This window comes from Urocitellus parryii, chromosome 3 (genome assembly GCF_045843805.1).
Source record: "Urocitellus parryii isolate mUroPar1 chromosome 3, mUroPar1.hap1, whole genome shotgun sequence".
Lineage (NCBI taxonomy): Eukaryota > Metazoa > Chordata > Mammalia > Rodentia > Sciuridae > Urocitellus > Urocitellus parryii.
Genome location: NC_135533.1, coordinates 195,268,723 through 195,294,896, shown reverse-complemented (window position 1 = coordinate 195,294,896; position 26,174 = coordinate 195,268,723). Strand labels below are relative to the sequence as shown.

Sequence of the window (26,174 nt, the reverse complement as noted above, 5' to 3'; positions counted from 1 at the left end):
ACCAAGAGTAGATGCCTTTGCAGTAGTTGAACCCTGGTTCCAAAGGTACTCGACTGGATATCCTCTTGGATGATTCAAAGAAGGCAGGTGCCTCTTCAAGTTTGCCACTTCTTCGTAGCAGATCAATTAATTTATTCAATACCGAAAAATTGTCTAAAATAAGAGAGCAGAAAATTCTAGGCTGTGGTGGCCAACAGCTGTATCAGGCAGGAGTGCTTTGGCCTGGGAGGGCGAGCAGGCTGAGGTGCAGGGCATCTAGGAGGAGCCAGTAGACACTGCCCATCTGGTTTACAGTGTTGAGTGAATAATAATAATAATAATAATTATGCTTAATAATGGTAATAAAATATAGCTGGGTGTAGTGGTGTACACCTGTAATCCCAGTGACTCAGGAGGCTGAGGCAGGAGGATAACAAGTTTGAGGCCAGCCGTGGCAATTTAGTGAGACCCTTTGCTATTTAGTGAGACCCTGTGGATATACCTCTGGTAAAGTGTTCCTGGGTTCAATCCTCAGTACTAAAATAATTAAATAAATAAATAAAGTAATAAAAATCAGGTACAGTGGTGCATACCTGTAATCCCAGCTAATGGAGAGGCTAAGGCAGAAGGATTGCAGGTTTGAGGCTAACCTGGGTAACTTGGTAAGACCCTGTCTTAAAATAAAAATAAAAAAGGCAAGAGGAGTAGCTCAGAGGTATAGTGCCCCTGGGTTCAATCTCCAGTAACACACACACACACACACACACAGCAGCTAACTATTGTACCTGGCACTATGCTTTACCCATATATTACCTGCAGGATATAGTCAGTACTCTTATTATCCTTATTTTATAGATGAGGACACTGAGCACAGAGAGGTAATTTGCAAAAGGTTACATGCTAGTAAGTGTTGGACCAGGATTCAGACTCCTGTCCACTTGGACTTGCTGGGCCTGCTCAGAGTCTGGCTTACACCTCAGGTTTGGGCCCTTCCCCAGAGAGAAGAGGATTTTTATGTTGCAGGGAGTGGGAATGCGAGGATTTTTAGTCCCCACTAAGTGGTTGTGAACATCAATGGCTGTGATTTGGGGACAGACAGGCTGTCCTGGGTTCAGTGCCAAGTGCCTGGGACCAGGAACTGGCCCCTTGGACTCGGGAAGGGCCGGCACGTTCCACTGGGTCTTTATCGGTTTCCTGCCTCTCTGGGAACAGAAGGGGCTTCCTCTGCCTGGGCAGGAAGGAGGGGAGCAGCCGCCCTGTTTGGGAGGGCAGGGCTTGCTAGGTGGGAACTGATGCAGGCTTTCTCAGTGGAAGGGATTACCTGGCGCTTTCTCCAGGACTTGTTGGTATAGATTGATGGCCTCTTCATATTTCTGTTTTCTAAACATCAGGTCAGCCATCATCTATCAGAAAACATTCAAGGCTCTGAAATTCCTCAGAGCAGCTCTATGGGGGGAGGCAGGGATGTTGGGGAATGTTGGGACTGGTAAGGAGGGAAGGTAGAGAGAGACTTCCAAGGCAGCCTCTTAGGCCCTGGGAGAAGCAGCCACTGCCTACAGCCCTCAGGCTGGGACCGGAAGGTGAGGATTGCAGAAGGTTCCTTCCTCTGCTCTGCAGGGGTTTGGCCTCTGCCCCTGGGGTTCTGGAGAAGGTCCAGGTGATAGGGAGGAGAGAGGCAGAACTGGGAGAGCTATTCCACACACTTCCTGAAGCCCCCAGACTCTGTCCCACCCTTGCCTTCACCTACAGAGGGTGTGGTTTCCTGGCCTCCAGAGAACCTCACCCCTTCCCCTTAGACTGGCCAGGAGGCTGCTGCCCCCTGCCGGCCAGCTCCACTCTCCCATGGAAAGGTAGAGTGCAGCACGAGTTTTCTCTTGCCCCAAAGCCCCTCAGAGGTGGGCCAGAGAGGCATCTGAGCCTATGGAGCAAGGAAGCAGCCACCCACATCTCCTCGCAGGATCCCTGGGAGAGTGGGGAAGGGTCCCCAGGGCCTCCTACCACAGAGGCGCTCTCCTGGGTCTTCTCCGTCTGCAGGAGGGTAGTGCAGTGCTGCTCACACAGGTCCAGGTGTCCCTGGAGCAGGTAGAGGTGTGCCAGCTCCAACAGTACCTGCAACAAGGTTGGGTACAATAAACTAACCAAGGAACACTGTGGGAAACCCTGAGGTCGTCTTTGAAAGCTCTTTCCCCCACCCTTTCTATCAGCTCTGTCTTCTGAGCCTGTCCCAAATCCTCTGGGGTGATGTCTCTGGCTCTCCCCTTCTCCCACCCAGCACTCCAGCCATGACATTGGTTTTACTCACTACACTGTAAGAGTTGGGGCCTGGCTACTCATCTATCAGCTTCAGCTCCAAAATCATCCATCTGGGGAGCCCTCTGTGCCCTAGGTACCCTTCCTCTGCATCCCCATAGTGTCTGCATCCACATGCAGGTGCATATTACAGCTGTCTCATCATCTGTTCCCATTTCCTGACAGTAATCTGTGGGTAGTGACCACATCTTGATCCACCTTCTCCAAGCCTAGGACAGCACCTGGCATATATTAGGTACCTGTTAACTGAGCAAATATTAACTGAATGAGTGGATCTCTTACTAAGCTCTGTATCTATTCTTAGCTTTTTTCTTTTCTTTTTTTTTTTTTTTATACTGGGGATGGAACCAGGGGTGTTCTACCACTGAGCTACATCCCTAGTCTTATTTTTTATTTTGAGACAGGTCTTGCTAAATTGCTTAGGACCTTGCTAAGTTGCTCAGGCTGGTCTCACACTTATGATCCTCCTGCCTCAGCCTTCTGAGTTGCAGGTATTGTAGTCATGCACTGTACCTGGCTTGTATCTATTCTTAGTTTGAACTCCAGCCACTGTGCCTTCATCTAGAACTAAACCCTCCCATGACCCTAAAACCAATTGGAAGTTTAGCCTGGGCTTCATGCCCAAGCAACACTGGCATCCACAACTCTCATCATCTCCCTGTCTCCAACAGAGGCTGGAAAATGTCACTCTAACATGACTTTTAGCAATGGCTTCCCCAGTCCAGCTTTGCTCTAAGAGTTGCAGCTGGGGAGGGCCCAGGTTGACTGGAGCAGTTGCCTCATCCTAGAGGCTGTGGCTGGCTGGGCTCTCACTCCCTTTGCATGGCAGCTCTTAAGAGAAGAAACCAGCCTCTGCACCTGGTCCGTGATCTCAGCATGGCATGCTGTCCTGAAGAAGAAGCAAGGTCTTGTTTGGGGGCCACTCACTTTATTGTCAATGGGTGAGTAGGAGAGGGCATCCTTATAAGAACGCACTGCCTTGGCATATTCCTTCTCTGCCAAGTAGTGCTCCCCAAACTGGATACAGATGAAGGCTGCCATTTGCTTCTGGGAGGGGATCATTTCTGGTTGCTCCAGTGGAATCCGCTTCAGTATCCGAGCCTGGAGGTCCAAGGCCTTGGGAAACCAATCGTCAGGATCAGAAACTCAGAGCCCCAGTGTGCCAGTTCACAGAAAGTCCCAAGTCCTTATTTCAGAGCTAGCAATGTTAGGTAGGGCATCTCAAATATGCTTAGACTGTTAGAGCTAATAAATTCAGCGAAGTAGCAGGTTACAAAATAAACATACAAAATAAATAGCTTTCCTATAATAATGAATCTGCTGACAAAGAAATCAAGAAAACAATTCCAAAAAGAAAGAAAGAAAGAAAGAAAAATAAAAAAACTATGAATAAGCCTTACCAAGGAAGTGGAAGACCCATAATAAAATGGTACAGCAGTAAAGAAAAAATTGAAGAAGACCTTAGAAGATGGAAAAGACTTCCTATGTTCATGGATAGGCAGAATTAATTAATATTGTTAAAATGGCCATATTACCAAAAGCAATCTAATATTAAATGTAATCTCCATCAAAATACCAATGACATTCTTCACAGAACTACAAAAACCAGTCCTAAAATTAAAAATGCAGAATAATCAAAGCAATTCTAAGCCAAAAAAAGCAATGCTGGAGGTATCACAATACCTGACTACAGAGCTATAGTAACAAAAACTGCATGGTACTGGTACAAAAACAGACACATAGACTAGTGGTACAGAATAGAAGACATACAGACAAATCCACACATCTGCAGTTATCTGATCTTTGACAAAGGTGTCAAAAGCACATTGGAGAAAAAGCAGTCTTTTAAACAAATGGTGCAGGGAAAACTGGTTATCCATATGTAGAAGAATAAACTAGACCCTTATCTCTCATCTAGCACAAAAATCAACTCCAAATGGAGGAAAGACCTTGAAATTAGACCAGAAACTATTCAACTTCTAGAAGAAAATATAGGGTCAATATTCCAACATATAGGCCCAGGCAATAACTTTCTCAATATCACCCCTAAAACTCAGGAAATAATTCCAAGAGTTAATAAATGGGAATGGCATCAAATTAAAAAGCTTCTGCACAGCAAAGGAAAACAATCAGGAATGTGAAGAGGGAACTCACAAGATGGGAGAAAATCTTTGCTAGCTACCCTCTGACAGAAGATTAATATTTAGAATATAAAAATAACTCAAAAATATTTACACCAAAAATCAATCCAATTAATAAATGGGCAAATGAATTAAACAGATAATTCTCAAAAGAAGAAATACAAATGACCATCAAATACATGAAAAAACATTCAATATCATTAGCAATTAGGGAAACGAAAATCAAAACTACACTGAGATTTCATCACACATCAGTCAGAATGGCGGTCATCAAGAATACAAATAATAATAAATGCCGGAGAAGATGTGGAGAAAATGGAACACTTTTACACTGCTGGAGGGATTGTAAATTAGTACAACCATTAAGGAAATCAGTATGGAGGGTCCCAAAAAGACTAGGCATGGAATCACCATATGACTCAGCTATCCCACTCCTTGGTATTTATCCTGAAGAGTTAAAGTCATCTTACTACAGTGACACATGCAGACCCATGTTTATAGCAGCACAATTCAAAATAGCTGAACTATTGCAACAGACTAGGTGTTCATCAATGGATAAATGGATAAAGAGAATGTGGTATGTATACATAATGGAGTTTATTTAGTCAAAAATAAAAATGAAATTATATCATTTGCAGGACAAAAGGTGGAATCAGAGACCATTATATAAAGTGAAATAAGTCAAACTCAGAAGGTCAACAGTTGTATGTTTTCTCTCATATGCAGAAGCTAGAGAATAAAAAAAGAAAAGTGGGGGCAGAGCTCATGGAAATCACAGAGATCAGTAAAGGAAAGGGACCAAGGGGTAGGAGATGGGAAGGGAGGGGGGAAATCCTAAGGAGTGATATTGGCTAAATTATATTATAATATTGTATGTATATGTAACAAAAATCCCATCATTATCTACCGATATAACGCACAAATTAAAAATGTGGAAAAAAGTTTAAAATTCACTTAATACACCTATCCTACTTGATATCCTAGCTTAGCAACATAGTACTCCCCATAGGGTATCAATTGTTTACCCTGGACATAAAGTGACTGTTGGGGAGCTGTGGCCTTCATACCACTGTCCAGCATCCTAAGAGTACAGGACCATATCATGGCTAGCCTGAGAAAAGATAAAAATTTAAAGTCCAATGTCTACTTAATGCATAACACTTTCACACCATTGTAAAGTTGTAAGATTGCAAGTCAAGTCTTCCTAAGTCAGGGACATCCATACTTGACTTTGAGCAGATATCCTAACTTCTTTGAGCCTTATTTTTAGGTGGGAATGTGACAGTGCTTCACTGTGGAAATTAAAGAAGAAAGTAAATGGCCTAGTACAGAACCTAGCAGAGAGCTTTCAATACATGGAAGCTACAGTCATTGTCATTACTATGGTTGCCATTATTCCTATAGACAGTCACCAACTTACCTTTATCCTTCCCTAGCCCAGCCCTGAGCATGACCACTGGGGAAATAAATGGAAGGTGAAGGTCAGAGGTGAAGCCCAGCCTCTCTTGAGAAAGAGGTCTGAGGCCTCCCAGATCTGCAGCCCTATCCTTCCTCCTCCTGTAGCCACTATTGGGAAATGGCAAAGAAAGAGCTTGAGTGTTCAGGGTTAATTACCTTGTTCAAAGTATCTACCACATCTTCTTTTTTATAGCTCTTGTAAACTTTTGCCAGCAGAAGCAAGCACTTAACATCATTCATCATGGATGGGAAGTCTTTGGCTGTGAAAAGAAAACTCCAATGAGTGCTCAGCGGTCCCTGGGAAGCTGGATTGGTGTTTAGAAGCCCAGGCAATGTGGGGAAGGACCAGGGGGGCAGTATGCCCGCTCCACATATTTAGGGTGGGTTAGAATGCCGCCTCACCAAAGTCACGTCCCAGTGCCTGTTTCAAAACTTTTTCTGCTTTGTTGAACTTCTTTAGCTTCATGAGCAGTTCAGCCAGATCACAGCACAGAAAGTCCTGCCCACTAATCTTCTGGGCAGCCTCATAATAATTAATTGCCTTAGAGCAAACAGGAAATGAAGGCCTCAGGCCTCATTCTGCACTGGAGTGCCTGACACTACATACCCCTTGGTTGGCCACCACATCCGTGTGCCCCTCCAGAATGCAGAAGCCTAAGAGGCAAAGGGCCTTCCAGCTGGCACAGGGCTCAGGCCTCAGCTGGAGCAGGCATGGGCTGTGGTGGGTGTCACTGACATCTCCCCTTATGTATCTTATCCCAAAGGGACATTGTGGGAGCAGGGAGCTGGTATGGGGGCTCAACCATCCTCCTCCAATCCAGAGCCCCCCACTCATGCACCCTCCCCTCCCCTTGCTGTTGGGAGGCCCATCCTGCGCCACCCCAGACCAGTCTGACCTTGGCATACTGGTGAGTCTTCACATAAGCTTGCCCAATCCTGCTGACCAAGGAGGCGTCGTGGGGGTTCTTCCTATAGGCCTCGTCATAGACCTCTAGGGCCTTTTCAGGCTAGTGGGGAAAGTAACCGGGAGTCTTATCTCTTCTCTCCAACTGGAGAAGTGAGACTGGGGGGCTATTTGGCAAGGCTATGGGGTCGGTCACTCACTTCCTGAATATTCATGAAAGCATCACCAAGAAGCAGGCTGGTGTGGGGGCCGGGCAGATGTTCACAGAGCTCCCTGCAGGAATAACCAAAAGCTTCTCTGAGGCCTGTGCATCCCTCATAGTCCTGAAGCCATCTCCTGTTCTTTGCTATGATTCTGGCTGATGCTCATTCATTTGTCAATAGTTACTGAGAATCCACCTGTGCACGAGGCACTGCGCTAGCTACCTTAGTCAGGCTCTCCTTGCCTTGTAGAAGTTTTTAGTCTTGTCTCTCTCTCCTTTCTGTCTCCCAATCTCTCTCTGTCTTTATCTTTGTGTGCCTGTCTGTCTGTCTGTCTCTCTCTCTGTGCTGGGGATAGAACCCAGGGCCTAGCACATGCTTGACAAGCACTCTACCACTGAGCTACCTCTCCAGCCCCACAATGCTCTTTCTAAAACTCTCATCTGGGGCTGGGGAGGTAGCTCAGTTGGTAGAGGGCTTTCCTTACAGGCACAAGGCCCTGGGTTTGATCCTCAGCACCACCAAAATAAATAAATAAATAAATAAATAAATAGATAGATAGATAGATAAATAAATAAATAAATAAATAAATAAATAAAATAAGACTCTCATCTGACCAGACAGCCTCTTGTTTATTCATTTCCCACTGCTGGGATGGTGAGAAAGGAGCCTGCTTAGCTTGGAGGTACAAGAACCCCCAACTGCTGGATGTCTCCCTCCAACCCCTCAGCATTCCTCCCACCCACCACCCTCCCCACACACCTGAAATTGCCTAGAGTAATTTTTTTTTTTTTCTGAAGAAAAGTACTGGGAAGGAAGGTACCTCTGAGGTCCTGACACCAAGTCATACAAAGACAGAGGTTTGGGGCTCTCCATCCTCAACCACTCCACACTAGTCAAATCCAAGTCACTGGATATATTCTCAAGGACAGGCAGAACTGGGGGTCAGGGAGGAAGTATGCTCCCATGGTTCCTTCTGTGTCTGCTCTAGCATCCAGGCCCACAGTTTCCCACCAGAATGTGAACCATGCAAGGGTGCAGGGGGTGGGGAGGCAAGCAGGGCTAAGGGCCTATCAGTTCTGTGTCCTTAAGAGCTCATCTACAGTCAGGGCTTACTGACCTGAGGGAAATTCCATATTTTGTTTTTTTTTTTTTTTTTTTAATATTTATTCTTTTTTTAGTTTTCGGCGGACACAACATCTTTGTTGGTATGTGGTGCTGAGGATCGAACCCGGGTTGCACGCATGCCAGACGAGCGCGCTACCGCTTGAGCCACATCCCCAGCCCCGAAATTCCATATTTTGGCCAATGCACTCCAAGAACACATTCTGGAGATCCAGGTTGAAGGAAACACCCCGAGATACCATCAGAGGAGAATCTGTCACTATGCTGCTGCTGGGACTCACCGGTAGCATCCAATGTAGAGGCGGATGTCTTTGCGGGTATGCAGGTAGATGCTGGCTATCTTCTCCTTGGCTTCCATGTAGCAGGGCTGCTTGGGCGTGACGTTCCTCAGCATACTCAATGCCATGTCCACGTTGCCCTTGCTTAGGGCCAAGTCCACGTTGGCAATGGTGATGCGGATCTCCTCTGGTGTACCACTGAATTCATTAATGGCATCTTGCATGACCTTGGTGGCCTCATGCTAAAACATGGGAACCCAAAGAGACAGACCCTCCATTTGGTGTCATCCACTGCAGGTGGCCTGACAACACTTGAAATCTTCTGAGAAACTTAAAGCAATCACCATTCCCATTCTTGTCCTGGGAGAGGAATGAAACATGAATCTGAGCTGGGTTCAGCCAGGAGCAGACCTGCTACTGGAAAGTCAAGGAACAGATAGCCTTGGAGCAGCTTTGGAGGCAGGAGGATACAGACCTCCGAAGGTCTGTGGCCACTGATCTTGGTGAGATGGTGAGAGAGGAGCCTGCTTAGCTTGGAGGTACAGGAACTCCTAACTGTAAAAACCTGCCTGTTACCTCAAAATCAAGTTCCAATTCCCTCCTATGTGAGAACTATGGGCATGGTTTGTTGTATTTTCTTGCTCTTGGCCAAAGATATTTGAATGTTCTGTTATTAAGTACATAAAGGTCAACTGAGTTACTTTCTCTCTGCCCGTTTTTGGCGCTTTTTGCTTGGAATTCAACCTTCCCAGACATTTACGTCTCAAGCTCTGCTTTCTGTTAGCCTGTATGTTTGTACCATCTTTTCCCTTTTAATTCATTTTAGTTTTTGGAGTGGCTTCCACTGCTTGCTTAAACCCCACTATGAAATCTCTTTTTTATTTTGTAGGTATATTTACTTCATTTCATTGTCATAGATATATGTTTTGGGCTTTTTGTCAATTTATTTTGTTTCCACTTTTTTTTTGGGGGGGGGAGTACTGAGGATAGAAACCAGGGGTGCTATACTACTGAGCCACATTCTGAGTCTTATTTATTTTTTTACTTTGAGACTTGAGAGGCTGAGGCAGGAGGATCGCAAGTTTGAGGCCAGTCTGGGCAACTTGGTGAGACCCTGTTTCAAAGTTACAAAATAAAAAGGGTTGGGGTGTGTGGCTCAGTGACAGAGCATCCCTGGGTTCAATTCCCAGAACAGCTAAAAAAGGAAATTTGTATGCTCCTATTATTCCCTACCTTCCCTTCCTATCCTCTCTCCCTGAACCTTTTCACGTGATGTCATAGTGAAACTATTGCTATTTTAATAGCTTTTATGTCAAGAATTTAGCTATTATACTGGCTTAGTGTCAAAATTACCTGTTGTTTAAGTGTAATTAGATTTATTTAGTTTAGTTCTATGTTTAATTGGATTGAATTTTTATCCTATTATATTTCAAAAATTTTCCCCGATCATAAAAATTTCATTTTATTTCATATTTAGATTGGTTTGATTATATCTACAAGTAGATTTTTCAGAAACATGTAGCTAATACTACATTGCTTGAGTTATTCCATTTTCTAATGTCCTTTATTGCATTTATACATGAAAGACATCCTGAGGGACACCTTTCCATGCATTTATTAATGTTGTCTATTGTTTTCCTGAATCCAGAATGGCTAAGAGTCTGAGGGGAACTCCTTTTTTCACAGGGGTGAACTGCTCTCTACCTAGATGCTCACAGGAAGCTCCACTCACACTGTGAACCTTTGATTCCGCCACTTCCTTAGGGTGTTACTATGAAGACATTTCTTTGTCTTGATTTTGCTATAATTTCTCCAACATAAAGAGCCCAATTTGCTGGTTCACATCTTCCCTAAAAGAACTTGTCTCTTTTGTCTCTTATTACATCTTTGCTGCTTTTCCAGTTCCATTTTTTTTTTTTTTTTGGTATCAGGAATTGAACCCAAGGGCAATAACCACTGAGCTTCTTTTATTTTGAGACAGAGTCTCGCTAAGTTGCTGAGGCTGGCTTTGAACTTCTGATCCTCCTGCCTCAGCCTCTGGGATTACAGGCAGGTGACTCCACGTCCAGCTTGTTCTGCCTTCTTTAGGAATACAATGATGCCTGTGTTGGTTGTTGCCTGTCTGATCTATCTTCCCTCTTGCAGGGGCTAGAACTGGGTTCTTCCAGGAATGTACTAGCTTCTCCCCGAGGACTGTGCACATCCCCAGTTTATCAAGGTTCAAGTGATGGAGGCATCTCCAGTCTCTCCCTGGCCATGACCCCCTGCCCCACCCGCCCCTGAGAATTGGAAAGACAAGGTCCTGGATGGCTTGTCTTCCTATCATAGTGCTACTGGGCACACTGTCAGCTGAATGAGTGACTAAATTAATAATTATTCTTGTGACCATCCCTAAACTCCTCTACTTTTGATTCTTTTGTTAAAAATAACTTGGAAGAAGGCAGTTTTTATCTTTTTCATTTTTTCCTTGTGACGTCAGGGATGGAACCCAGGGCCTTGTGCATGAAAGGTGAGCACTCTACCCTAGCCCAGTGATATTTTTATCTGTAAGGAAAAAAAGGCCTAGATCCCTCTCTAGATCAGAATCATTGCAGGAGAAGGCTAGAGGCCCCAGTATTCATGGATCACAGACATGGCCCTGGACAGACCTCTTCCTGTGAGCTGGTGAGGCCAGAGGCCTGTGAGGTCAAATGAACTTGCAGAGTCCAGCTCTCTCAAGGCCTTGTTCTTGCCTCTGTGTTCCCCATTGCTCCCAGGGACCAGCTGAAGATACCCAGGTGCTTTCTGCCTCTGTCCAGCCAGACCCTCCAAGGCCTTGGGGCTGCTTTATATGTTCAGCAGGTTGGGTACTGCAAAACTCCAAACAAAGAAGACACAGCACATAAAAGATTGTGGTGTGACTGGCATCCACTGAATCTGTGCAATACCCAATCTGCACAACCATTGTTGGTGACCCTGTTGAGCCTGTGTGCTCTGCCTCTCTGAGATTCTCATGGGGACATTAGGGTAGACAGGGACCAGGTCATGCAGGACCTAGTAGGGTCTGGACTTACTTCAAGGGCAATGGGAGCCACTAAAGCCTTTTAGGCAATGGGCGAGGCATGCTCCCAACTGAATAAGGGACCAAATGCTAGCATCAGCAAACATCAAAGAATCAGAGAGCTGGTTCTCAGGTTGACCTGGGGCCTCCAACTTGCCCCAGCCCCAAGGGAAGAGAGCACAGCGTTGCTCACCAGCTCCCCATTCAGCCGGAGGGCATCTGCCAGTTCCAGCAGGATGGACACTCGTTCTCTGGGCGGCAAAGGGGACCCACGAAACTTCTTGCCTTCCTCCACCTTCACAGTTGGAAGTTTCATGATCATTTTCAGCGTCTTGATGGCCTCTGGATGGTCTCCAGATTTGTTGAGAGCCCTGGCCTTGATGAAGTGGTAGAGGGGGTGGTCTCGGACCTAAGAGGAACACAACAGAGAGTGGGGTTCCAGCTCACCACTGCTGCTGCTCACAGCAGCCACTGGAGAAAACCAGGGGAGCCAGAGCCAGGGAACCACCTGTGGGCAGCAGAGGGTCTGAGGGATGCAGGTGGCTCCTGGGGTTGCCTCACTCTCGAGAAAAGTGGGAGCTGTAGCTAACTTGGCTTTGGGATGCTGAGTGGGCAGCAGAGTACAGAGGACCCTCACCTGAAAGTTGTGGCTGACACCCAGCTCTAAGCTGTGGGAGCACATGGCAAAGTTGCCCTGAGCCAGGTGGATCTGGGACATGAGGAGGTGGGTATCCGCAGACGTGGGGTCCAGCTCCAGGCAACGCTGCAGGACGCTCTGGGCATTCTCCAGCTCCCCTAGAAACCAGAAACAAAGCTCTGCAAACAGGGGTTCCCGGGGACCTGTCGTCCAACAGGTAGAGGCAGGATGGATTGTGCACTGTGGTTTTCTGGAAACACCCACACTGGGCATTTTACCCAGTTCTGCTCTGCTTCAGGGGGTCTCTTCCTAAAATTAAAACTACAGTTTTGCCTTGGTCTGGACAAAAGCCAGGACAATTAAATCTAGGTCCAATACCTTCCTTGCCTCTGTGACCCTAAGGAGACTGCTAAGTCACTTTGCTGCTCCATCCAGAAGCTCAGGGGAAAATGGAAATCCCAGTTCCCATAACTAAGAGCAGAACAAAAACTATAACAGCAGCAACTATGATAGTCTCAGCTTACGAAGCACCTGCTCTATGTGCAACATGTGCAAATCACCTTGGAAAGTCTGATCTAACATCTGTGTGGCCCTGTAAGGTTGGTATTACCTGCAAGGTTGCTGCTAGAGATAGGACCCACACTAAGCAGGTGCTCTGCCACTGAGCTACATCCCCAGCCCTGATCCTTGTCTTTCAGGTGTTGGAACTAGGGCTCCAGTGATGTTAGCCACTCAGCTCAAAGGGACAAAGACCACATTGAAGTGCAAACCCATCAGTCTCCCGAGCCAGACCTCCTGGCACTAGGGGGGCCAAGGGATCTCCTTGCAGCCAGGCTGGTGCTTATGGAGTGGTGGTGCCAGCCTGGGGCTGAGGTATAATGAGTTGGTAGGGAGCTTCCTCCCTCTGCAGCCAAGTCCCTCATCAGTCTCCCACCTGCAGTCCCTAACCTGCATGGGTAGGTAGGGTGTACCTGCTTCTGGATTCCAAGCACCCTACTCTCCTGTGTGCTGTGGAAATGGAAAGAGGTCACCATGGCAACCTAAGCACCTGGAGACTTTGCTTGGGCCCCAAACCAGCTGGGGCCAGCTGGTGGCTGCTAGCACTCCTGGGGGAGTGATTTTGCCCTGGACTAGAACCCAGGAGACCTTGAAGTTATGGGTAAATATGGCCACAGATGATCATGGGGGGAACAAGGATGACAATGGGGAGCTCTCAGCAGAGTGCACCCCACATAATGCAGTACTGGAGGACAGATGCATGGTAGTACTGTGTTTTGGATCCTGTAGAACTCCCCAGACTAGATTGGCCTGGCTTTCGGGCAGACAGGATGGGATGAAAGGCCACATAATAACTTTGGAGATGGCTGTGTGCCCAGAGAGGACACCTATATAAATTGTCTCCCTCTCTTTCCTTCTCACTCTAGAGCTGGGGGGAAGCTGACAGGCTGCTGATCTGTGTACCCAGGAGCTCTGAAAGCCTCATGGTACAGGGCCCCTCCTCTGCATGAGGCTTTCCTGACTACTCTTTTCACACTGATTCCCATTAACATCTTCTTCCTTCTTCCTTATTTTACTTTTCTCTGTTGCATGTCACATTCTAACAAACAACACCAGGTGCTCAGTTGTTCGTCTACTTCCTCTTACTAGAATGCAAGCTCTATAAGGAACCTTTTGTCTACTTGGAGTATTACTGTATCCCAGAAGTTCTTCAGTACTACCTGCATAGATCAAGTAAGTAATCTGCAAAAGGCCTGGGTGGGAGAGACCTCTGCTGGTGAGGGAGGCCAGGAAGGTTACTGGCAGACAAGGCTGGACTGAGTGGGCAGGCCAGGAGGGCAGGCTTTGTGTCTGCATGTATGCATACAGCATGAGTGTGCATGTGGATACAGCCGAGGTGGGGGGTACAGAAGCCCTGTCAGGTGTCCGAGCAGATAAAGAGATGTGAGAAGACACAGCCCCCCCCCCAGCCTCCAGGACCTACCTGAAAGATACTTGACCTGAGCCATCACAAAGAGGGGTTCCATCATGGCTGGGACTGCTTTCACGACAGGACTCAAGATCACAGTGACTTGTTTAAGAAGTGGAGATAGGATCTGGCCTGGTGCCCGGGGCTACAAGAACATGAGTGGCTGGTTGTGTCATCTGCCCCATTCTAAGAGACTCCTGGAAGCCCTGAGAAATGCTCTCAGTAGAGGAATTTACTTGCTTCTGTGGTTCCTTATTATCCCCCTGTATCACCTAGTATTAGAGCACACACCAGAGAATGGGGACTTGTGTGCTGTGGAAATGGAAACAGGTCACACCAGAGAATGTGCTGCTCACTGCTGTGTCCCCAGTACCTAAGAATGGTGTCTGGTTCAAGACATTGCATTCAATGAATTTTTGTTGACTGACGCATTACAATGTACTGGGGAGGGGGTCTTAAGACTTGTGAAAATGTGGTCCTTGCCCACAAGGAATCCTGCATGGCAGGGAAAGCAGGTTGAATGAGCACACACTAACATTGTTCTTAGAAGCCTTCTGGGGAGAGGGGAGCCAAGTGCTGTCTAGGACACAGCAGGTGCATGGCCAGCGTCCTGCTCCTCCAGGAGTGGTCCCCTGAATCAGCTGCCTCAGCATCCCTGGGAGCCTGTTAGAGATGCAGGACTTTGGACCTCAGCTGTAACATCAGAATCTGCACTGGAACAACCTCCTGGGTGAGTTGGGAGCCACATGTCCACATTTGAAAAATTCTGATTGCCCAAGGCTCAGATTGTCCTGATGACTGGACAGGTGAGGTCCCTCCCCTGTCTTTTAGGTGGGCACCACCCACACTTGTACTCTGGCCCCCACGGTGAAGATAGGCCTTCCCCTAACCTGCTTGGGGCAGAAATGCAAGTATTCCTTGGCGATGCAGACCAGGAAGAGGGGGTCTAGCTGTTCGAGGTACTCGGGGCCCAGGGGCAGGCCCTGCATGCTGGAGAAGTGCAGCTCCACTGCCTCCTTCAGAAGCGCCGTGGCCTCCTGCTCCCCCTTATGCTTCTTGGATGCCAAAAGGGCTTGGAGGAAAACCAGCAACTGTGGGAGAGAGAGCCTGAGTCTCAGCCAATGCCAGCCTGGGCAGAGTTCTTGGGGAGGGCAAAGCAGAGGTCCAGGCCATTCTGGCTGCCCTCTATTATAAACTGGGGATGGAAGGAGAGCCAGAGAGGCAGCCCTGGAGCATGCCATGCCTCTGGGGAGCTCTGACCTCAGACTTCCCGAGGGACTGCTGCACCTCCTTCAGGAATTCCAGCTGGTGCTCAGCCTCTTCCAGGTGGCCTTTTAAGATCTGGCACCAGATGATTCCTGTTAATAGGACAGAACAAGGATGAGCAGCCAGCTCGGAAGCAGAGCCAGCAGAACATCTGGTCAAAAGGCTTGAAAGAGACAGTGGAAGGGGGGCTCTTTGAGGCAGGGGATCTTTTCCAACACCCTCACAAGTTTAAGAGCAACACGTCCTCATGGGAAAGAACTGAAATGATAAGGCAATAATAGAAAAATATCCCCAGCTCTGCCTTTAAGACTCTCTCTAATGATAACCACAATTAGCAATTTGGGATGTATTCTTTTTTAATATATATATATATATATATATATATATATATATATGTTTTAGTTGTCAATGGACCTTTATTTTATTTATTGAAACATGGTGCTGAGAATCGAACCCAGTGCCTCACACATGCTAAGCAAGCACTCTGCCACTGAGCTACAGCCCCAGCCCTGGGATGTATTCTTTAAAGTATTTTTCTAAATATTTATTATTAATGTATACATATATGCACAACTCAAACATATGCATTTTGGGGGCTCAGGGTATGGCTCAGTGATACAGCACTTGCCTAGAATGCAGGAGGCCCTGGGTTTGATCTCTAGCCTTGCAAAATCAAACAAAGAAAAAAAATCCAAAAAATTGAATTTATTGTTGAGTGTAGTATATGATGGTGACTTACTTTTATGTCTTTCATAATGGAAAGCCAGATGCCCAACCAGAAATTACTGGACAACTTACCAGTTTGAAATCAGGCCTGTGTGTCCCATTTGTCTGTTTGTCTATTCTAGTCAGTGCTGACCTCGAGCTGACTTCACTACTGTTGTCTTGTGATACGGGTATTTTTTTTTTTTTTCAGGGATAGGGCTAGAACACAGAGTCTCACGAATGCTAGGCAAGCACTCCACCACGAGGCTACATCCCACAGCCTTTTTCATTTTATTTTGAGACAGAGTCTCACTAAATTGCCCAGGGAGGTTTCAAACTTGGCAATCCTCCTGCCTCAGCTGAGATTACAGGCCTTCACTACCATGCTTGGCTTGTGATATATTTGATGTTAGAAGGACAAACTTCTCTTTCCCTGCTATTCTTTTTTTTCCAAATATTTCCTGGACATTCTGGTGTATTTGTTCAGGTTGGCTTTCCTAAACACCCTCTCGGTTTTCAATTCTAGTCAGCTCACTACTTGGCATGTTTGAGGAATTTTTCATTTTGCCACGATGTTAATTTTTTTAAAAAACATTTTTTAGTTATAGTTGGGCACAATATACCTTTATTTTATTTGTTTATTTTTATGTGGTGCTGAGGGTTGAATCTGGTGCCTCGCATGTGCTAGGCGAGCACTCTACCGCTGAGCCACAACCCCAGCCCCTACGATGTTAATTTTTGGCAACTCTCTTTTGGTTCTCTATACCCTTCTCAGAATAGTGTGTTCTTTATTTATTGACAACCACCACCTCTCCAAACACTGAAGGCACTTTGGGGGGATAGGCCCTTCTGTATCAAGCCCTAACTTGGCTCCTCAGATGGCCCCCACTTTGCATGTTCCACTCCAGGCCTCTTTCAGACTAGCAGATTTATACACAGGACCAGACTAATGAGGATTAGCTGCTGGGCAGACTTCCAAATTGTTAAGGTCACTGATTTTTCCAGACAGGCCAGGAAAGTCAGAGATTCCAGGACACCTGTGAGTGAGTGAGCGGGACCTTCTGACCATGCACTTCCCTCTGGCTGCCTGCTGGGGCGCTCCCTTGATTGAAGAACTGGGGAGGAACTCAGCCTGCTGGAGGACTGTTAGTGCCCAGCAGCCCAGTCTTTTTGTCCTTCATGGCCTTGGTGATGAGTGGAAAGCCTCTGGAGCACCACTCTTCCCCCTTCTGCCCCAACACCCAACAAGAGCCTCTTTGATTCCAGGCTCTGGATGGAGAATGGTTCCAATGATCCTCCCTTTACCTCCCTGACTGCCCCATGGGATGCTTTTGCAACTCAGCCTCTGGTGGCCCTGAGCCTGAGCTTTTTTGGTGGTGGTGTTTTTCCTGGAACTCTCTGGGGAAAGCTAGTCTACTAATTTCTTTAGCTGACTTAGCTCTGCTTACACTCACACACAGGTTTGTAGACCTGCTTGGAATCTGCGTATTTGATGCCATTTGCCCTATATCATATAGAAATGTGATGATCTTCAAATTTCTGGTCCCCTAGAGGCATCTCTCCCTGTTTCTAGGGCTGCAATAGGCTCATTATCTTTTTAAATGTCTCATTTTTGGGGGGATGGAGGAGAGTCATGGATTTGAGGGGCTAGCCTGACACATTAAACCAGAAGTCAAGATCAACTACTCTGACAACTGGGCTGTGCAGATGAGAAGCTTGCAGGTGAGAGAGAAATGACTTGCCCTCAAACACACAGCTCCTGAGGGCCAAGCTGAGAACCAGCTGCCTTGAGCAGGGGACCACTAAGCTTCCTCACCTACACCGAACACTGCTGCTTCAGAATTCATAGAGACCACGGATTTTGGGGCTTTTTAAAAAAATGTGTAAAATGAGGGCTGGGGTTGTGGCTCAGAGGTAGAGCACTCACCTAGCAAGCTTGAGGCCCTAGGTTCCATCCTCAACACCAAATAAAAATAAGTAAAATACGGGACTGGGGTTATGGCTCACTGGTGGAGCACTTGCCTAGCACATGTGAGGCCCTGGGTTCAATCCTCAACACCACATAAAAACAATAACTGTATTGTGTTCATCTACAACTAAAAATTTTAAAAAATAAGTAAAATAAAGGTATTGTGTCCAACTACAACTAATAATAAATAAATAAATGTTTTTTAAAAATATGTGTGAAATGAAAAAAGCATCTGGGCAGACGGGGAAGTAAAATTCTTATAACTCTCTCACTGGTGGCCTTCCAGCTCAGGGACCTCCATAAGCAGAACATCTCAACACTGGGCTGTGGGCCCTGAAAAGAGGCAGAGCCATCAAGAAGGAGGTTCAGGCCATCAGTCCTCCAGGACACCCAGGGTGTGGGTATTGGGGACTGGCATGGATCAGAGTGGCTCTGATGACACTCCTGAGCCTTCCCCTGCCTCTTACATCAACACTGTATGTCCATGGAAAAGTACCCCATCAGACACTCACACATCTCCTGGGTGAATTTCCCAGAACCTCTTTTCTGGGCCCATGGAGGCCACCCTGTTTGGATCTCCCACTCTCCCACCCCCTCTCCCACCCCACTCCCCGCCCAGCCTGCAGAGACCTGTCAAGGCAGCCATGCTGTTCTCATCCAGTTTCATGGCCTCCGAGTACCACAGAAATGCCTCCTTCACTTGGTTCTGCAGGATGAAGAGGTAGCCCAGCTCTGTGGCCACAGGGGCACAGGAGGGGGAGGCCAAGAAGATGCGTTCAATGAAGCTACTCACTAGCTGCAGAATCACCTGGTGGTTCCCACACTGCAAGGAAGAGGCATATGGGAAATGGGAGAGCAGTCAGTCCAGCCTGCCTGAGCAAGGCCATGTCAAGTACGGGGGACACTTTGGCAAGGCTGGGTAGGCTCAAGAGAGCTCAAAGAGGTGCCCTGTGTCTAGGCAGCTGAGTTAATGGAGTCGTCCATCTCCCAAAAGACCTTCCATGGGCCACCTCTGCAGGACCTGCCTCCACCACAGGGTTTCCCAAGGGATCCATTCCCTGTCTGGCTGCAGTTAATTGGTGCAAAGAGTCACCAAGAGGTTTTTTTAAAAAATTGAAGCTGGGGGAGAAGAGGCTCTTTGTGATCACTGGTGGAAATTGGTCTCAAAGGCCACAATTTGCCATGTTCCCTATCATGTGTGGAGGAGAATAAGCCCGAGAGAATCAGATGCACAGGTAGAGGGGAAAATGGTGACCCAGAGGCATTTAGCAACTCAGTTCTGGTTCCCGAGGCCTCAGAGCTGCCCTTGTAGTTACAATTTCTTCTCATTCTGTAGCTGCTGATAAAAGACACAGATTCTTTGGTGACTTGGTCTATTTGGAACTTCTCTGATGTCAGAGAGGCCTAGGCAGGCCAGCCTTCCCAGGTCCCTTCCATAGAAGGGGTATGGGCGCTGGGCCAGAGGTGGTGTGGCTCTGCACAGTAGCTGCAATGCAACCCTCTGTCCCCAGAAGGATGCTGCCACTCAAAAATCACTTCGGACCCCATCTCCCTGATCTTCATAGCATCGCTGGGGCACCTGGACCAAGGGGACAGACAGAGCCTACATGTCAGGTTAGCAGTCAAGAGTCCACCAGCCTGTAAGGCCAAGTTTGAGCTGGAGGGGGAGTGGTAGGGTGCCCAGAGAGCTTCAGTGGAAGCCTGGATTTCCAGGAAAAGCAGAGACAGATACCATTTTACAAACCAGGAGACAACCTTCTTACCAGTCTGTTAATCACAATAATTTTTTTAAGGTGGAGGCTTGGATTTTGGGGCTCTCTCATTTCTAACACTTTAATCAGATTTCTGACGTGATCAGCAGCCTGTGGGGACAAAACAATGTTGAAGGCAACATGTAAAACTAGAGCAGTGATTCTTGAACCTGGCTGCACATTCACATCAACTGGGAGACTCAATACCCATGTCCTGGCACCACCCCAGAGATTGAGATGTAACTGGACTGGGATGGCCCAGGCACAGAATTATTTCAAAGCCCCACAGATGGAGACTTAGGGGACATTACTGCCCCAAGAGCTGCTTGCTCCTCTGCCCTGAGAGTTTGTGAAGAGAAGTTGCCCTGTTAGCCCCACAGAGAAAGAAGCAGGGCCATCCTGCTGTGGCCACTTCACAGCATGCCAGGCCCACAGCAAACCACCTGGGTAGGCCCAGACCCTCTCCATTTTGACATGAGTCACCACATTGGTGCCTGTCCAGTGAACCTCCCAGTAACCCTGTAAGTCACAGCCACTACTCTCCAAACTTTCCAGTGCAGCAGATGAAAGGTCAGAAAGGTTGGGAAATTGGTCTGAGGCCACCCAGCCAGCCAAGGGACTGACTTAATCTAAAGCTTTTCCATTGAGTTTTCTGCTCACTTCCCACCCAGGAGTTCTCAACTGTAAAGATGTATTAAAAGAGAAACCTGAGATGGCATGAGTTCACTCTGGTGGGTGAGCATGGCAGGACTAGAACTGGGCAGCTGGTGGGGGAGAAGGGCAGATCCCAGGGTTTGAGGTGGGGGTAAAGGAGGGACACTAGGTGCTAACTCTGCCCTTGGGATCAACCCGAAGGAAGCAGAGTAGAGTCCTGTTCCTGCCCAGGTGGCATTTCCTCTTGTTCCCCCCCCCCCCCCCCGAGAGGTGCACACCTGTAATACCAGTGGCTCTGGAGGCGGAGGCAGGAGGATCGCACGTTCAAAGCCAGTCTCAGCAAAAGTGAAGTGCTAAGCAACTCAGTGAGATCCTGTCTCTAAATACTCAAACTCTTTTTGAAATTAACACCCTGTTTGAACATTGTATTTTTTATTCACATTCTAGTCACTTTTGACCACATTTAAGGGCTAATTTAGGTTTCTGGGGGAAAATATAACGCTTAGGAACAGGTTGGGTCCTAACCATTGTTTGAGTAATTCCAACCAGTCCCTAAAAAGGTGGCATTTCCTAAACTCTGAAACCATACCATGACTTGTACTAGCAGTTAACATGAATCAAATTACTCCTGTATACCAGGCACTGTTCTGAACTTTCTCACTTCTCATCTCAGCAGTCCTTTGAATAACTTCTCAGCTCTGCAGAATTGTGTCATTTTATAAATGAGGTGGTTGAAGCTTTCCCAAGGTGGAGATACCTTCCCAACCTCCCATAGGTAGCAGGTGGCAGGACAGTGTCAACCTCACTGCCCAAAGCTGCCTTACTCTTAAGCTGTCCAGCCCAAAGAGCCAAACCAGAGCAGACCCTCTTGGCAGGAATTATGGGAATAGGTGGGGGAGAAGGCTGCTGAGACACAAGGGGCATCCTTCAGGGCTGTGGGGTGGTGATGGGGTGGGTCATAAGGGGTTCCTCCTTGTCTGTCTCAAGGATCAACTTCTGAGTCTTGAAACAACTTACTATGGTCATGTTTCCTTCTCTTGCAAGCTCATGCACAGCTAGTAACTGACAGGCATCAATATTGCTTTCATCTTTTTCAAGGATTCTGAAATAGGAGGAAAAACCACATGAATTTAGAGTATTGGCAACTTCTGATCGTCTTCTAGTATTCTTTCTCTCTTGTTTTTTCTTTCTTTCTTTCTTTTCAGTACTGGGTATTAAACAGGCACCTCACCACCAAGCTACATTCCTAGTCCTTATTATTTTGTTTTGAGACTGGGTCTCAGAAAGTGGCTGAGACTGGCCTTGAACTTGAGATCCTCCTGCCTCAGCCGCTGGAGTTGCTGGGATTACAGGCGTTAATTGCTGTGCCTGGCAAATTTCTTTTGTCTATTTTGGAAGTACTGGGGATGGAACTCACAGCCTCCTACATGCTAGGCAAGTGCTCTACCACTGAGCTACATCCCTGGCTTCTTTATTCATAACAGAACTCCCAAACTAGCCGGGCACATGGCTACAGAATAAAGACTACACTTCCCAGGGTTCCTATGCAGCTGAGATGTGTGGCCATGTGGCTAATTTTTGGCCAACAGGATATAAGTGAAAGTGATGTGTTTGGTACCTAGGTGTGCTATGGCAGCAGGCCTCCCCTTTCTGCTCTCTCCCCTCCCTGCTGTCTGAAATGAGGACCATGTGGACACCACCCTAGGAATGGTAGGGCAGCCAGAGAGGAGGGCCTGGTATCCAACAAAGTCGCTCCATCCCAGCCATGAACCCTCACCCAAGCTTTCACTCGAGAGAGAGAGAGAGAAATCACCTGTTATGGTATGTGTGTATTTGAGGGTGTGTTTGTTATAGAAACCTACTCATTCCTGACTAACTAAACCTGACCTTGGTACCACGTTCTGAAGTGTGGGGGCAGCCTGTGGTTAAGATGGAAAGGGAACCTTGGATTCGGTCATGCGTCCTTGTGAAGGTGCAGCTTCTGATCATACTGTGGGAACTTTGATATTCTGTTTCTTTATAGAAAACTTCATATTTTTCAGCCTAGTCAAGGAATGACCTTCTGTTTAATTGAGGGTTACCCAAATTATACAAAATTCCAATATGATTGGGCATAACCAACATTCAGAGAGTTCTAACCAACTGATGATTCTGAATGCATGCAAACTGTATGCATTTGGAAATTTAAAAAGAAAACAACACACTTTTAAATAACTTATGAACAGAAAGAGAATCAGATGATTGTTAGAAGCAAATGATACTGAAAATTCTACACATCCAAACGTGTAGACATTTTTTTCTTTTTTGTGTGTGTGTTAGGGATTGAACCCAGGGGTACTTACCCACTGAGCCACATCCCCAGACCATCTTTGTATTTTATTTAGAGACAGGGTCTTACTGAGTTGCTTAGGGCCTTACTAAGTTGCTGAGGCTGGCTTTGAATTTGCAATCCTCCTGCCTCAGCCTCCGGAGCTGCTGGGATTATAGGCATGCCCCACCACGTCCGGCTGTATAGACATTCTAAGATGGTACTTTGAGAGACATCCATAGACCTAATTTATGTATTCTAAGGTATGATTAAAAATGGATGAGTTAGGTATCTATTCAGGAGTTAGAAAGTAACAACAGAGTAACTCTAAAGGACACTGTTGGCAGGAAATAATAATGAACAGAAAAAAAATAAATTAAAAAACAAAGATATAATAGGATCTAGATGGTTCTTTAACAAGACTAATAAAAGAGACAAACTATTTTAAGGTTGATGAAGAAAAAAAAAGAATCAAAGAAAAACAAATACTATAAGGATGACAGGAAACACACCTAGATGAAGTAGAGTTTTAAAAAACAATGAAAGCCAGGTGCGGTGGCACACACCTGTAATCCCAGCAGCTAGGGAGCCTGAGGCAGGAGGATCACGAGTTCAAAGCCAGCCTGAGCAATTTAGCAAGGCCCTAAGCGACTCAGTGAGACCTTGTCCCTAAATAAAATACAAAAGGGTTGGGGATGTGGCTCAGTGTTGAGTGCCCTAAGTTCAATGCCTGGTACCAAAAAAACAAAAACAACCCCCCTCCCCCAAAAAAATAAACCAATGAGAGAGGGGGCTGGGGTTGTGGCTCAGCTTTCCTAGCATGTGCGAGGCACTGGGTTTGATCATCTCCAACACATAAAAATAAATAAAATAAATAAGGTATTATGTCCAACTATAATTAAAAAAAATATAAAAAAAAAACAATGAGAGAATTCTCTGAATACCACTAGCTGGGAAAGCTATGGGGGATGGCGCCTGGGTATTGGACTCAACCTGTGGTATTGGACTCTGTCTCCCACTCTTGAGCACACAAGGCCAGGGTGAGGGAGTCCACACCTACTCCCTCCCCTAGTCTGGCCTTCGGCCAGGTGCTACCAGATAAGCTGTTGGCCCAAGGGCAAGCCACCAAAGCAAATTCTTGCCAAGATACTGGCCAGGTCTACACCATGAGAGAGCTGAGGGCCCAGAAAGGTATTGTACTGTGGCACCTGTGCCACTTTTTGATTGGCTGCCACCACCTTTCTAAAACTCAAATTCTAGTCATCATCAGAGGGTCAGCACCTTCCAAAGGGCAGGAGGAGGCTTGTTGGCCTTTTTTTTTTTTTTTTTTCCTAGAACTGTGCTTTATATCACCACATAATCTAATAACAATTCATGGTGATGCGTCATGGTCCATTAACTCTTTTTTGGGAGAAAATTAAGATCAAACATGTAAGAATGACAGTGTTTATCACTGTCATTTTAAATAGTTAAAAGTTATTTTAAATAGTTAAAAGTGCTAGAGTTTAAAGAGACAATCTTATGTGATCTAGGAAAGCTCACCCTCAATAAGCCTCCTATCACTCATCCCTCCCCCTTAATTCACCTCCATTTCTTTTTTTTTTTTTTTCAAAGAGAAAGTGAGAGAGGAGAGAGAGAGAGAGAGAGAGAGAGAGAGAGAGAGAGAGAGAGAGAGAGAATTTTTAATATTTATTTTTTAGTTCTCAGCGGACACAACATCTTTGTTGGTATGTGGTGCTGAGGATCGAACCTGGGCCGCACGCATGCCAGGTGAGCACGCTACCGCTTGAGCCACATCCCCAGCCCTCACCTCCATTTCTATTCGCAGTGCTTCAAGGTCGCCATACTGGGAATCTGACTCCCACGAGTTCCTATAGCCCTGGAACCCTGCTCTCCAGTGTAGGGACTGTGCCCACCATTAAAATTCTTCTCTCAAAGATACCAGTGACCATTCCTCCTTAAATTTTATTTTTGTTGAAGTACAGCATGCCCATAGTTTAAAAAAATTAAATAATCCAATTGTCCCACATCCCACTCTTCAGCCATGCCTCATAGCCACTATTTTCTACCCTGTAACTCACTGTTGCCTTGGGTCCTTTGGGTGGATCCCTCCACATCTCTTCTAAATGATAAGCTTGCACCTTGATTCCTTGATTTATTCACCTCAGGCCACAGCCCCTGGCCTTAGGCTTGATGGCTATGTATTTGGTTTGCTTACCCCAGTCTTCCCTGTCCTTCGCCTTCCAGTATGATCCCATTACTATTCCCAACTCTACTGTGGGTGGTATTTACCTTCCTGCCTCACCATCTTATAGAGGGGAGCATATCTTAGGCTTGTGAAGGAAGTTGTGAAAGTGAGCTCTTCCTCTCACCTGTGTCCCGTTTCTATTGCCTGTTCCCAGTCCTGCCGAGCCAAGAACAGGCGCATCTTCAGGATGAGGGCGGGCAGAAAGTTCCCAGAGGCCAGAGTGATCTGGTTCACCACTTCCAGGGCCCCCGAGTAGTTCTGCTGCATCATTAAGTATGTTGCCTGTGGGAAGCCAGAGAGAAGAGCCTCGGGTCAGTGAGGCAGGTGTCAGTGACGCCACCAAGATAGGATGGAGCCTGAGGGACCTACAGGGGACTGTGGGCCAGTGAGTCCTCAGGCCTGGCCCAGGGGAACAGCCGCTAAGAGCATCTTGGGAAAGAAGTTGTCACTCAGGGCAGTGACAATGGTCCTAGGTTCCAGGACAGGCAAGGCAGAGGGGCTCCCAGGAGCCAGCTAAGCCCTGAGCTTGGGAAACTCCACAGGCCTGGCAGAGGGCACAGCTGTGGGAGGTTCACCCCAAGAGCTAAGGTCATGAGCATTTTGCAGTTCTACAAATTGCCCATTCATTCCTGAATTTCATCATTGGGATGTGCTCACTGAGGCCCAGTTCGCAACTTGGAGTCAGTTAAGGTTTGTGGGCACCTCCCTCAGTGGCAAGGCTGTGGAGGGTATTAAGTCCTGTTGGATTGGGGTCAGGGCCTCTGCAGGCCAGCACCAGCCATCAGGTTCTCCTGGAAGACTCTTGGCAGGTGTCCTGAGGGCCACAGGGCAAAGCTTCTGAAAGACTTGAAATTGGACTCTGAAAGTTTGGCTTAATTGAGACCCACAGCACCTCTCCCTTAAGAAACTTCTCACTAAAACCAAGAGAGGATAATTCTGAATAAGGAAGCGTGTTCATGTGCTCACTGCAGTGCTTCTATGTGGAGGACTGGAAACCATCTCAATAGACAAACAAAAGGGATCAGGGTTGGTAAATTACATTATGCTGGTACAAGGGGGAGTGGCTTGACATAGAAGTTCAAAATGACATTTGCTTATGACAGAATATTACAGGAAGAAAAAGAAACTCATGATCCTACGCCCTGGGATTATCAGGGCAGGGGCTGGCTGAGGTCTTGGCTGTCGCTGCCCCACCCCCCACCCCTGTCCCCCACCCCAGGGGGTGGCCTCTAGGG

General features: G+C 46.9%; 1 protein-coding gene across 1 annotated transcript in view; it reads right to left on the bottom strand.

The window, feature by feature from the left end:
• The window catches only part of Ttc21a (tetratricopeptide repeat domain 21A), a 33,987-nt gene that overhangs the window by 2,144 nt on the left and 5,669 nt on the right, over positions 1-26,174 (bottom strand). The window contains exons 6-23 of the mRNA XM_026401608.2: positions 25,064-25,221; positions 21,401-21,485; positions 19,742-19,840; positions 18,609-18,801; positions 15,299-15,396; positions 14,929-15,129; positions 14,054-14,183; positions 12,073-12,230; positions 11,629-11,844; positions 8,399-8,637; positions 6,993-7,065; positions 6,785-6,895; positions 6,291-6,429; positions 6,045-6,148; positions 3,217-3,405; positions 1,978-2,088; positions 1,301-1,382; positions 3-153 (exon numbers count right to left, since the gene is read on the bottom strand). Of these exons, the coding sequence (XP_026257393.2) occupies positions 3-153; positions 1,301-1,382; positions 1,978-2,088; positions 3,217-3,405; positions 6,045-6,148; positions 6,291-6,429; positions 6,785-6,895; positions 6,993-7,065; positions 8,399-8,637; positions 11,629-11,844; positions 12,073-12,230; positions 14,054-14,183; positions 14,929-15,129; positions 15,299-15,396; positions 18,609-18,801; positions 19,742-19,840; positions 21,401-21,485; positions 25,064-25,221 (2,537 nt within the window). The remainder of the gene's footprint in view (positions 1-2; positions 154-1,300; positions 1,383-1,977; positions 2,089-3,216; positions 3,406-6,044; positions 6,149-6,290; positions 6,430-6,784; positions 6,896-6,992; positions 7,066-8,398; positions 8,638-11,628; positions 11,845-12,072; positions 12,231-14,053; positions 14,184-14,928; positions 15,130-15,298; positions 15,397-18,608; positions 18,802-19,741; positions 19,841-21,400; positions 21,486-25,063; positions 25,222-26,174) is intronic.